This window comes from Eleutherodactylus coqui, chromosome 1 (genome assembly GCF_035609145.1).
Source record: "Eleutherodactylus coqui strain aEleCoq1 chromosome 1, aEleCoq1.hap1, whole genome shotgun sequence".
NCBI lineage: Eukaryota > Metazoa > Chordata > Amphibia > Anura > Eleutherodactylidae > Eleutherodactylus > Eleutherodactylus coqui.
Window position 1 is genome coordinate 436,309,462 of NC_089837.1, and position 14,314 is coordinate 436,323,775.

At 45.3% G+C, this 14,314-nt stretch overlaps 1 protein-coding gene across 2 annotated transcripts in view; it reads right to left on the minus strand.

The window, feature by feature from the left end:
• Nucleotides 1-13,788, minus strand: part of LATS2 (large tumor suppressor kinase 2) — a 60,433-nt gene extending 46,645 nt beyond the window's left edge. The window contains exons 1-2 of one of the 2 annotated variants that reach the window (XM_066582177.1): nt 13,651-13,788; nt 4,872-5,340 (exon numbers count right to left, since the gene is read on the minus strand). In XM_066582177.1, coding sequence (XP_066438274.1) covers nt 4,872-5,222 — 351 coding nt within the window. In that variant the 5' untranslated portion in view covers nt 5,223-5,340; nt 13,651-13,788. Of the gene's footprint in view, nt 1-4,871; nt 5,341-10,224; nt 10,314-13,650 lie in introns of those variants that run through there. The other variant, XM_066582178.1, reaches the window with a different exon arrangement.
• Nucleotides 13,789-14,314: the final 526 nt, after the last annotated feature.

Below are 14,314 nucleotides of genomic sequence, written 5' to 3' on the forward strand. Positions count from 1 at the left end.
AACAATTTCTGCACAAAGTTGAGGAGGAAATTTGGACCATTCCAGCCTACAAACGTTTTTTCAGTTCATCAATATTTCTGGGATGCCTCATGGAGATCAGAGACCCTATCTGTGGTGAGAACTGAAGTGGTGTAGAAGAAAAGCAAGTTGTGTGGAAGAAAAGTCTTTGTTTTAAACATAGTGAAGGAGTTTTGGGGTCCCCAACCTATCAACATGTCATGAACATTAGTGATAGGAAAACACATGCCAAGGCTAAGTAGAGCACATTTTGTCATGTAGCCACTAAAGCAGTGGTTTCCAAGCTGTAGCTTTCCAGCTGTTACATAACTACAACTAAGAACATCCTGACAGTCTGAAGTGGTCAGAGAATGCTGTAGTTCTGCAACCGCTGGAAAGCCACAGGTTGGAGGCCACTGTTCTGAAGTAAAGTGATGCCAAACATAACATTGCCATTTGTTCAGACTGAATTCATGTTTACTAATTAACTCAAGAGATGGACTTCAAGGCTCCAATGAGTGAAAAACATCTAAAAATGCCATCCGGGGGAGGGAGAACGCGGCTACCACATAACATGGATGGCCACATGGTCTAGGAACACCCGTACCTGACCAGCTATATTAGTAATCCTGACCTCACCCGGTGTCCCCCAATGCTCAGTTTGGTGGCGATAAGTACCCAGAGTACTCTCTCCTGTAAGCGCCTAGACTAGGAGCGCTTTGCCATCTTTCCTCGTGGCCTTCCTCTAGTGGCTGTGTTCTGAAAAGCGAAACATGGATCCTGAAGGAGAAAGGTTGCCAACTCTCGTCCCTTCTGTTCGCAATAGCCATTGAGCCCCTCGCCCTGGCTGTCTAGCAGGATCCTAATTATCTGGGCATTATCATATAGGGCGTAGAGAAGACCACATTGGGTTAAATGCGGATGATATGACTCTATCCCTATCTGACCCGAGGAAATCCCTTCCATATGTCATTTTCCTTATCGATAAGTTTGGATGTTTTGCTGGTTTGTATATAAACTGGCAAAAGTCTATCTTTATGCCCCTGCAGTTGAGAGGGTGCACATTTCTTGAGACTATACATCTATGACATAAATATTATCCCATTAGTCACCTTTCTCAAAAAGGTAAATTCAGAATATAGAGTTCCTTAGCTTTGTTGCTTGCAGGAAGGTTTAATCTAATCAAACTGATAAAACATACATAAACTACAGTACCACGATATTTTTAATATAGTCAATTCCTTACTGTCCTCCTTCGCGTGGGGGAAAGGCGTATGCCAAACTACAATTAGAAACCCGCAACGTTCTAAAGATATGGCCGGCATGACTCTACCGAATGTACTTTCTGTCAGAGATGTCCCTTCGGGGGGTGTTGGAGAACCCCGATCTTTATGCTAGACAATTTCTACCTATACATAGACTGGTCGTTCAGGTGTGGAAAATATATAGACAAGTGACCAGGTATATGAAACCATTATGGAGTAAAAGAGGCCTTCCACAACTTCTGAACCTTCCTGATAGGAAGTAAGTATTAGATTTGGTATGGGGTCACCTCCTTGAACCACCTATTTGGGAATGGAATCTTTGTCACTTTTCAACAATGACAATGGACACATCAAATCTGTAGATTGGGTTTTTCAGATTTCTACAATTAAGACATGCGCTCAGTGCCCAATGTTTCAGAGCCACTTCCATCCATTTCTTCGCACCCATTGACAGGGGTCTTGTGCACACAGGGGCCTGAGGGCCTATTTTCTGTATTGTATACTGATCTTATCCAGTCCAAAAATGCTTGCATACATCAGAGTGTGGAAGACAAGTGGAAAGAGCTCATTCCCTCCCCTACCAAGGAGGAGTGGAACATGGCATCCTACACCTTGGTTTCACCGGCGGCAAACAACAAAATTATTGAGTTATATAGTTTGCATCAATGCTACCTCACTAGGCTCTATAAAATGGTTAGAACTCCTACCTCACAGGGTCATCCATGTTTGACACCCAATGCAAGCTTTGCACATTTAACCCTTTCCAATCCAATTTCTATCCTGGTTTTCCTATGGGGCTTACTCTTTTTCTGCCGTTATACAACGGCGCTATATGCTGGCTAAAGCCACTACTGCATGAGGTGACACATTGGATAGGCTCCGACAGCAGAGAGGCTGGCAATATACAGTAAGAGAACCCAGACGGACGTCTTCCAACATCGAGCTGTACAGCCCTAAATCATAATGTCTTTAGAGGTCAGACAGTGGATTGGAAAGGGTTAATGTGCAATTGCCCTGTAATCCAGGCCTTTTGGTCTGAAGTAACTGACCTATTTAGCCAATTAATAGGCATATCACTTCCAAACACTCCCAATATGTGTTTGCTGGGACTCCTTGAGCAGAAACAATGGCAACATCATCACCACATCTTTTAGTGGGACCCTATTTCTTACACGTAAGGCTATTGCAATTAAATGGATGGATAGGTATTCCCCAACACTTTCTCAATGGCACAATATAGTTAATACCATATTATACTCCCATATGAAAACAAATGTGTATAAAAACTCCTAACTAGAGATGAGCGAACGTACTCGTTTCGAGTACTTACGCACCCGAGTACCGCCATTTTCGAGTACTTCAGTACTCGGGTGAAAAGATTCGGGGGGCGCCGGGGGGCGGGGAGAGGCGTGGCGGTGCGGGGGGTAGCAGCGGGGAACAGGGGGGAGCCCTCTCTCTCTCCCACTCCCCACTGCTACCCCCCGTGCCGCCACGGCGCCCCCCGAATTTTTTCGCCCGAGTACGGAAGTACTCGGAAATCGCGGTATTCGGGCAAAAAAGGGGCGTGGCCGAGTACGTTCGCTCATCTCTACTCCTAACAAATTTCCTAGGTGTGGGGAATGTGGAGTATTTCCCCCGCTACAGCCATCACACAAAATGCATCTTCCAGGTCTACTGCACCCCTGAATCTACAATGGAGTTGAGCTGGATTTGCCATTCACCATCACTGGTGTAGTATTCACATAGTAGGAAGTGGAATCTCAAGGTGAAAATGTGCTCCTGATTATTTTTCTACCTGTATACAATATTCTGTACACAAGGACTTATATATCATATTTATGCTGTTCTTCTGTAAAACGAGCTAAAAAAAAAAAAATGCAACCGCTGCCACAAAGATCAAAGAAATTGCGGAATGCAATCAATAAAAAGAAAGATAAGCCAACACTTAAATTCCAAGCCTGACATGTACTGCACATGACAAGATCTGGTAGGTGCAGACCAGCTTAGCATGAAAACATCTCGGCCATTCTGGATTCCTCTTCAAGATAGTGTCGAGACCTCAGACTTTAAATACACTGAACTCCGGAATGCGGTGGGATTAGTCTGGTTAGGAGAGAGACTGCTTTATCTTTGGAAGAGTATTTCTACAATCTAGTCCATATATTTATATATCCTCCACATGGTATGACTGCGGTCAATTTAGCCAACAGGGATGCTTTCCATTGGAAACCATTACCCTTTGACCAGGTTTGCCATTTGATCTCTTTTAGGGTGTGCAGAAAAAAATTAAAAAAAATAGTCCCCCATGTATAGCTCCAAAGGCTATAACAGGGCCATCTGATGTTTGTGAAATTACACCGACAGCACACAGCCCAAAATGCGCTAATGTGCCGGAGGCCATAGTCTGTTTGGGGGACTGCTGATCAGTGAGCATTTTTATGCCCCATGAAGCTGAACGATCAGCCTATGAATGAGAGTTTACCCAATTGTTGGCTGATCGTCAGTCCCTTTACATGACCCGATTGTTGGGTGGAGAAGCATTTGAAGGAACATTCAGGTCTGATAGTCAGCCCGTGCAAAAGAACCTTAAAATGGGAGCGGTCCCGTGCTATAAAGCATCATAAACTAAGTTATTGTACTGGACAGAGAACAAAAAGATCTGGGGATGTGCTTATTACCCGACTCCCAGGTCCCTCGCTGTCAGCGGTGAAAGTCAGCACTTGGTCAGTCAGTCTGACTCTTTTCTTCAGTGTATGCGTCCCCATAGTGAACAGTGGGAGTGCGCATGCATAGGACGTGACAGGTTCTCTTAAAGGGCATTAATACACTACTGATAATTGCCAGTCCGGTTGTCCAAATTGTCAGTAGGTGGCTACTAACAAATGCACCCTCAGGCATCCTCAGGCAAATGCATCCTCACACGAGCTTATAAGGGCTGCATATTATGTGCATGTCTGAATGGCACAATATAAATCAACGGACATCTAGAACTGCGTATTCCGCCCAAGAAAAATATGTCCATAATACACAGCCCCCTTATGCCCGTGTGAGTGAGCCCTTAGGAGAAATGCTTGTGATCAGAAAAGGATAGGATTAGAAGAACATGGCTGTTTTCTTTTAAAAAAACAGTGCCACACTTGTCCACAGGTCTTGTGTGATACTGCAGCTGAGAAGCAATACCACAAACTACCTATAGACATGTGTGGCTTTATAGCCCTGCCAGCAAACAGCTGATTTTGCCAGAGAAGCCACAGAAAACCAGGCAATACAGTATTACATAATCATACAAACTTCACCTGAACGAGAACCGTTCTTGCAGAGCAACTCTCCGATTAGGCTCATAGAGGGGTCCTTTGTGGGGAACTCCACCCTATAACGTCCATAAGCCCTAAAAGGGCAAATGAACAGGGATGGCTATATAATGCAATCCCTTTAATGCCCCCTCCCCTATGCTTTAGTGTGAAGTTTTAGGATTGGCCCATGAAAACCAGTCTTTACTTGCTTTCAGCAAGTGATCCGTTTACCTTGGAAAGATGAAGAGCACGTCAACTAAATCACAAACCAATTCAATATAATGATGCTCTACTTCAAGAATGGCCTGGAACATACCTGATCACAGCCCACTTTCACCAGGTCCTGCAGCATTTGTCTATTCACCTCTACCGTCGCCAGATTTCCAGATTCATTGGCGAAAGGTAGTAGGGAGTAGCGGATCTCCCGAAGAGCCTTCTGGTAGGGTGCAAACTTTGCTGGCTGGCGCAGCTGTTGTTGCTGCTGCTGCTGTCGACCTGCATCTTTGCCAGGAAGAACCTTAGAGTCCATCAGGCTGTCATTGGTAGGTCCAACAGATATACCCTGAGCCAGCGGTTTGGATGGCTGTTTCAATCCCTCGCGGATGTCCTGCAACCTCTGCCTGCTGTTTCCAGAATAGGTGGTGGTGGGGAAAGTTTTTGGCCTCATGGTGAATCCAGTTTCTGAAATTCAGCAAGCAGTTGTCTTATAAGGTTGGATCACCATAGGGTTTCCATGAATTTTGGGGCAACGGCTCACAAACAGTGAAGAGGTCCACATTCTCAACCTGGGAGAGAAGATAGATATGTGACGAGGTGTTACATGTAAGCAAGCAGTCCCAAAGAGTCACAATCATGGCCCAAATATAAATTCTTCTCTTCCACCTCTGCATGGTATGACTGCTCCTCAAGTCTTGGACAGAGGTTATTGCTATGTTATAGACTCTAATAACATAGCAATAACTTCTGTCCATGACTTAAGGAATCGACTATGCAGAGGTGGGAGAAAAGAAATGATATTACAATAAGTTTGACACCCGTGTTCTAGAGAGATTAGAAAAAATTTCAAGAATAGTAATGCAGAGCAATGATGGAGAAATCAAATTACTGTACTATTACCGATATGACACAATGCCAACCGCTGGCACATTATGTAACGCCAGCCTGGATGGAATATCTCAGGAGGCCACCTTGATTGACAGTGGTGATGGTGTGACACACAGATGATAAATAGGTTGGCAATGACAACGCCTCATTGTTCTGTTTTTTTAGAACCAGGACAGCGGTTGTCACATTGTGCAGCTCAATTAGATGTGCAGCCAGAGGAATGTTGAAGGATTCCCATACATGCCTTCAGGAATAGGAAAGAGCAAGTAATGCCAAGCCTGTGTATTGCAGTGCGCTTAATAACATACCTGAAATATCTTGTGTGTTTATACTAAACTAAACCTTCCAAGCATGTGGCCTGTTTAACCTCTAAGGAAAGCAGTTGCTGCTCAGGTCTCCATTGTGTAGCCTTCAGATTAGATGGGCTTTCAGTACCAGAAATTATTTGTAGAAGAAGCAGACGCGATCCAAGAAGGGCAATCATTTTTACATGAAATACAGTTAATTCTAGGAACATTTATTTTACTGCAACAAATCAAGGTGCATCAGAGGGGCACTTAGCCAAGCCAAGAGCTGCGCCCCATAGACTTGGGTTGCCTCTGGTTGGAAGTCTATGAACCCATGGTTCACACCCCCGAGGACAGTCAATCAAAACCGAAGGGGGCACAGCGCTTAGCTGAGCATTTCTAACCCTTTGATTCAGCAATTGGTGTGGGATTCGTCACCCTGATCCCCATTGATTAAATCATCCGATGTCACTATGGTATCAGAGGTTTAGGAAATGATAGATCACGTTAAAAGGAGATTCTCAGAGCTGGTAAACTTATTTTAAAAAAGGCTCAATTTCACCAAAATACTCTAATAAGTGTGGCGAGTACTCTCTTTGACAGTCATACTGGCTCCTGACTTCACCCATGACCAGGGGCGTAACTATAGGGGATGCAGTTGCACCCGGGCCCAGGAGCCTTTGGGGGCCCATAAGGCTTCTCTTCTCCATATAGGGAGCCCAGTACTATGAATAAGGCATTATAATTGGGGGACTTGTTAAAGGTTTTGCATTGGGGCCCAGAAGCTTTAAGTTATGTCTCTGTGCAGCATGGTTTAGGTATGGGTACGGGTACAGATATAGGGGGGACCCCAGCTCACCTTTTGCATCAGGGCCCCTGAGCCTTTACTTATGCCCCTGCCCATGACGTTTATACTGCTCAATTCTGCTGTCACAACCTCTGGAGCAAGCACACGTAGCTGCAATTTTGGATGATCTTATAGCATATACTCATGCCTGGCCAATGCATCTGGTCCTGTCCGTCTGTTTAATCAGTGTTTGGGCCGGAAGTGAGAAAAGATGGACAAGACTGGAAGCTCCCCGCCAAAAGCCCGATCAACAGGACGTCAGCAGAAACTGAAGAACGTCAAAGGACCTGTGTCAAGTGACCATTGGAACATACGAACAGAGGCCATTGAGATACAAAAAGCTCATTACAAAAAGTTTTACGTTGGCATTTTATTTTAAGATCAGTATGTCATTTGACGGTAGCGGTTAAGGGGCTTTATTCTGCAGTGCCGTTTTTTGACGGCAGGTGCATGAGAAGCCTAGAATATGTTGTAAGATTGCCCTAGGAATACTCCGGGTTATATAAACATAATTCTAATTTCCAAGGATAAAAAATGCTCGTAGGTACGTAATATCACCAAAAATATAAATACTTTATTATTCAAAAATAGACAAGGACATCAAAAAATATTATAAAATAAAGGGGCAAATGGTGGTAGCATTATAGTTTGACCAACAGTCCTCAATCAGTATCGTGCGTGTAATTGTGCATATACACACTAAAACATAGGCCTTCCAAAAGCCTATGTAGTAATTAGTAGGTCAGCGCCACCAAAACCCTTTTAACCCTTTCCAATCCACTGTCTGACCTGTGAAGACGTTATGATTTCAGGCTGTACAGCTCCGATGTTGGAAGACATTCGCCGGGGTTCTCTTACTGTATATTGCCAGCCTCTCTGCTGTTGGAGCCTATCCAACGTGTCACCTCATGCAGTACTGGCTTTAGCCAGCAGATAGCACTGTTGTATAACGTCAGAAAAAGTGTAAGCCCCCTAGGAAAACCAGGATACAAATTGGATTGGTAAGGGTTAAAAGTCTAACCTATAGCCACCCCAACCAATCAAAAACTATTGATGGCCTATCCTAAGGATAGGCTATCAATAGTAGATCGGCTGGGCTCTATTGCTCAGGACTCTGACCAATCAGCTGTGGGGTTGCTCGCTTTCAGCGCCACAACACCAGGTATGGAGCAGAATTTCTCAGATCCCTTCATAGTGACGGGCGCTGGATAATTGCTAGTAGAAGTGCAATAAAAAGCGATCAAAAAGTCGTAGGTCTTCTAAAATGGTACCAATGCAAACTACAGGGCGTCCTGCCAAAAATGAGCTCTCGCACAACTATGTCAATGGAAAGATGGCTGCAGAAAATAATTTACAAAAATTAAATATATATTTTTTAAAAATTATATATATATAAGTTTGGTATCGTAGTAATCGCACTGATCCATAGAATAAAGTTATTCATTAGTCATTTTTGTTGCAGTTTGGTTTGTGCGCTGTGGAAACAAGACGCACTGAAAGATGGCAGAATTTCAGTTTTTTCCCATTTCTCTGCAATTAAAATTTAAAAGTTTCTCAGTACATTATACGGTACATTTAATAGTATCATTGAAAAATACAACTCATCCCGCAAAAAACAAGTCCTCATACAGCGACATCGATGGATAAATAAAGGAGGGGGAAACGACAAAAAACAAAAATAGAAAAGCGAAGAAAAAAAAAAAAGCTTGTTCACTAAGGGGTTAAAGACATTGTGTAGAGCATACAGGAAGAGGTTCCTGAGATATATAGGGTATTAACATCACTGTATAAGAGCAAGCAATGAGAGCACACAGGCGCCACTGCAATTGTTCTTGTGTCTTCCTAAGGACTCATGCCCGCGGGCGTAAAACACTGCAGGTCCCCCCCGCAGCGTTTTACCCATTTTGCAAAAATCGGCTCTGCCGACGTATCGCACGCACACGCGCAATGTGACTTTTTTTTTTAATTCCCTGTTCTGAAACACAGCAGGGATGCTTATAAAACATTGCCCATATGCAATGTATTGCATATGCAGAGCGTATCATACACAGCCTATACAAATGTATAGGGCTCACACTACGTAGTACGCTGAGAAAAAGAGTCTGCTGCGATTCATTTCTCTTGCGTATCGATACGTAGTGTCTAAATGCACATGTATCCATGAAAGTCCATTGACTTTCATTGACTCCATGCACCACGTATCACACGGCCGTGCAAGGCACACGTAATATGCAGTGGAAACACGGTCGTGGGCATGAGCCCTAACACCAAAGCTTCAGGTACTTGGTCTCCTTCCCTTCATACTCTTTCAGTCCGTCAGATGGCAGCAAGTTGGATGTATGCGCCTATTCTATACCCAGGGGTTTTAATTGCATCATTAAAAGTTTTAGTTTTCCCCTTTTATTGATCTAATTGGAGAATACTACTATTAGGGTCATCGGTGGTGCTGGTACTCTTAATGGTGATAATAGTAATACACAATTCTTCACGTGTCACGGAGAGCACGGCGCACACACCTGTATTCTATCCTTATGTCTTCTCCAGCTCAGTAATACAATCACGTTCAGAAACAAAAAGCCCTAAATTCCGATGGCGTCTGACATGGTCACTGCTCCCTAAATCCGGGTTTCATCATGCGCCCTATAAATAATATCAGGGATATACTGCGGGGGCGACTTTTCCCTGCAAGGAAATGTTTAATTGAAGTTGTGGTAGAACATATGCAGCAGAGATCCTACAGGACAGCGGAGATAAGGCTGCGCACATTGTCTCCCACTTACATCCATACAAGGTATTTAATGGGATTGGTAACGAGTCAGCAATACAGGTTAGGAGCACATCTGGCCTGGAATATGATGCAACCTGCATTACAACCCCTGAAGAAAGGACATGGTATCAGATGCAGGATCGATAATCACCTCGGCAGCATTCAGCGGGGTCGGAGTAGTCCGCATACCTGTGGTCACACGAGGATCGCCGCTCTATTAGATGTGCGATTCCACTGAGTCATATGCTATATTCGTCTGGTTTTATGAGCAAAATACAGAACATCTGCTTTACAACAGAGTATGAAAACTGCCATAGAGCAGAATAAAACTGCAAAATAGACGACGTTGCAGGACTACAAGTCCCAGCATAGCAGAGAGCATGATGTAAACTGCACTTCTCTGCAATCCTAAATGCATAAATGTCTAAGTCTGCGTTAACTTTTCCCACCGTAAGAAGCAGCCCCATAAAAGTCTCCTGGAATCGCCTTACATCCTGCCCGTACGGACCTTAAACCACCGCAAGCGGTTTACTTTGCTCCACATAAAAGTGGCCTCATAACACCCCTCCGTTAAATAGTCCGAGGGCATGTCCGGCGGGTCGACTAATTGGTCCTAAACACAGCGAACAGCGCAAGGGAAAGTAAACTACCTCGTACACGTTACCTTGGCTCGCCGCCCAGTCTTGGCCGTGCCACTTTCCAGTTAATGGCATGGTAGTTTCCTTCGGAGAGGGACAGCGATTAGTGACTTCTATGTGACAAGAGGGGAGGGGGGGGGGGGGCGAAATATATTAGGAATGAGGAATAGGACATCTCCTTTCTCTTTGGATAGTTGCTTGAAGTTCCTCCTTCACCTCCTCCTCTTTCCTCTTGGCGTCAACTCCTCAGTCACAGAGGCACATTCCAAGCTGGGGAGAATTTACAGTCCGATCAGAGAGTCTTAGTAAAGGGAAAAAAAATCCCCATGTGCATCTCATGCAGCAGGAATGATCCGGGCCTGAGGGAGCGCGCTGGCGAAAAGAAACCGCAAGCTATGCATAGAAGATCGCGGCCGAGGAACTGACCAAACAATAATTGTAAATACAACCAATGCAATATGAAACCTGCGAGCGTACACGGACTACATTAGTGGAGGCATGTTACATACATGCACATCATCTGGTTTAAAAGTGCGCCATAATCCGTGCAGTAGTAGCCTCTAGGATCACATGACACGCATCTGTGATCCACATACACCTACCAAACATATCGCACAAGGTCACAGCAAAACACTCCAGCCGGTCACATCATCAAAGCACTTTTCGTTAACTTCCGTGTGTACACGGCCTAAAGGTTTTTTATATATATATATATATATATATTATATTATATTATATATATATATATATATATATATATATATATATATATATATATCACAATCAGGCTGCAGCTTTTGCCATGATTTTCGAAAAAAATATTTGTAGCTAAAGTACACTGTTCACACAAAAAAGCGCAACATAGTAGCAACATGGGGGGAAAAAAAAATAAAAAACTTGAAAACTCAGTCACTTCAATGACAATTACCTATCAGACCCATATGCTACACGATGTACGTGAAAAAAATGCCGGCATGCTCTATCTTGCTGCGTATTATGCATCAAGATACTGTATGGAGATTGGCGGCACCCAGCACATGCACGCTAGCAAACACGGTCGTGTAAGCCCGGCCTTTTACTGGCAGGTTCACAAGAGAATTGCTCAAAGTGGACTTATGCTGAAAAGTCCTACCTGGCAGCACCGCTCTGCAGCCGTGGCCCCTCAGACTCCAATTCCATTTTTCCCCCCACACTCATCTCCTTTTACCCCTATAGGCTCTTCTTATGTCCGGTTCCCAGCGCTGTCAATGTTTCAAATGGACTTTCCCCACCGCTTACTGTCAAAGGGCGATGACGGACTTTATTAACAGTGAGAGATGAGGTCTGCCCACTTGACACATTGGCAGTGCCAGGAAATGGACCTGAGAAGAGCCTTTTATGGGTGAAAGAAGCCTAGTGCGAAAAGAGAAAACTGGAATAGTCAATGGGGTAAGTCAACGGTGCTAGATGGACCCTATTGACTATATAATGGGGTCCGTCAAAATAGTGCAGCTTGTGGGAGAGATTCAACAAAACGGCTGCATGAAAAGATGGAGCCGCTCACAGAAACCAGACTGCTACCCGATTGTGCCAGCAGGTAGACTAGTAACATAACTAACTGATAACTATATGACAGGATCAAAAGCTGCAAAATATAATGAAGGAAGAAGATCTGCACTGTCTTGATCCGTGCTGGGTCAAGCATAAAAGACCTGGAAAGGGTTAAAACGTCACGCTGCAGTTTTTCTTGTGATGAGGGATATAATACATGTATCATTTTGATGCCGCTGCGTGAATCCGGAGTATTGGTTTTGGTCATGTGGATTTCAAGAGATTAGTGAGTCTCCATCAGTGACTATGTCCTATATTGGCATCCATCAGGCCCATTATATCCTGGGCACATACATGATATCGCATCGCACGTTGTAGGGTAACATATTTCCCCATTAGCAGGCTTCACGTGGGCCACATTAGGGTCCTAAAGGGGTCTGCACAGGTAATAAAATGATAGGAGAGGAACAAAAACAACTATCACAATAGAGGGCAAGTTTGTGCCGGGTGCCACCTATCTAACATATCACTGATGCCAGGGCGGACGCCATCAGATATAGGAATCTTTCTGCAGGACGCTTGCGCAGGTCTACGGGACACTATCTTTTGTGTACGTTAGGCCGTTATGTGCACATAGCCAATACTTTTTGCTTTTGCCCGATTTCCAAATGAAAAACAAGATCATCATCCTGAAGATATCTGCGTATAGCGCCAGGCTGCTGATAGCGGGCAGCAGTGGAAAAGCTGTGTCCCTGCGACAGCAATGACAATCAGGAAAACACTGCTGGGATAGAAGCGCCGATCACATGTAGCATATCCCCCATCACCCTGTATACACGGATGGCAGCCAGGACGGAGGAGGCTGCAGCTTCTAGACCGGGCCCCCATAGAGAACAGTAGGGCTCCATCGCATGTAATACCTGGTAAGATACAGCATGCTGCGCTCTTTTTTACACAATGCATGTGTGTGCGAATGCATCAGTGACAATCCATGTACTTTCACTGACCCCAATCACTGCGGGTTATGTGCACATAGACACTATTACATTACGCATGTGTGAGCCCGCAGTAAGGCTGGTGTACCCTATTAACATTGTGTGCCGCCCTCTGGGATTGCTTGCCCAGTATTAATAGTGTGTGCCCCTCTAGAACTGCATGCCTGTCACATGGCCGATTCTGTATGAATTGTATGCACAGGATTAATGCTACTTGCCCCTCCACCAGTGCTTGCCCAGTATTATTGCTGCTTGCCCAGTATTATTGCTGCTTGCCCCTCTACAACCACTTGCCCAGTATTATTGCTGCTTGCCCCTCTACAACCACTTGCCCAGTATTATTGCTGCTTGCCCCTCTACAACCACTTGCCCAGTATTATTGCTGCTTGCCCCTCTACCAGTGCTTGCCCAGTGTTATTGCTGCTTGCCCCTCTACCAGTGCTTGCCCAGTAATATTGCTGCTTTCCCCCTCCACCAGTGCTTGCCCAGTGTTATTGCTGCCTGCCCCTCCACCAGTGCTTGCCCAGTATTATTGCTGCTTGCCCCTCTACCAGTGCTTGCCCAGTATTATTGCTGCTTTCCCCTCTACCAGTGCTTGCCCAGTCTTATTGCTGCTTGCCCAGTATTATTGCTGCTTGCCCCTCCACCAGTGCTTGCCCAGTATTATTGCTGCTTGCCCAGCATTACTGATGCCTACCTCCCCCTACAAGTGATTACCCAGTATTATTGCTGCTTGCCCCTCTACCAATACTGCCCCAGCATTACTGTTACATGCCCTAGTATCAGTGGATCATGCCCCCTTCCTCAAGCATTGCTTGCCCTGCGCTGCCAGCCCTGCCTGCTACCTCCGATGCCCGGTACTACGTGTCCTCTGCATGCTGTACATGTGTCTGCTGGGAGGCAAGAAGGAGGGGAGGCTGGTATTACCGGAAGCTCAGCCCGCAGCTCGGTCCGGTCACGTCTGTGCTGAAGTCGCTGGGTGCGGATTCCCGGGGTCTTCTGCGTCTTCTCCCCCCGCAGCACACAGACAGGACAGCAGGATGGACTTGGACGTTCACCGCATTGTTTGCATTCCACTGTGGTCACGTGTACACTGCTGCCTGCGTCATCTCACTGTCTACTGGGGATTGGAGGAGGCTGTGTAGGGGCGGAGTTCGTACAGGAGAGACCATGAATCCTTGGGAGCTAAAGGACCTTTCGTGATGTCAGGACCATGTGACCATGAGTGGGCGGGGCTGGAGGGGGTTCGTGTGGTTCTACGAGTGGCAGGTTACACAGCACTGTATACAGTGTGAACACATCGGTGTATACAGTGCAGAGCTGTGTGTGTCGTGTGCATTGTAGAGCATGTGGTGCAGGGGCTTACCATAGCTTCTTGCCACATGTAGCATATATGATTTCGGCCTCCTGCACACGGACGTATTTGCATTGTGGAGTCCGCGGCGTCCAGACTCCGCAGCAAATACAGCCCATAGCATTCAATGGCAAAACGCCATCTCATCACCACGAGCGGAAATCGATTGCAATTTTCCACTCACAGGGAATAAATCACAGCATGCTGCGATTCTGTATGGGTTACGTACGGCCGGCA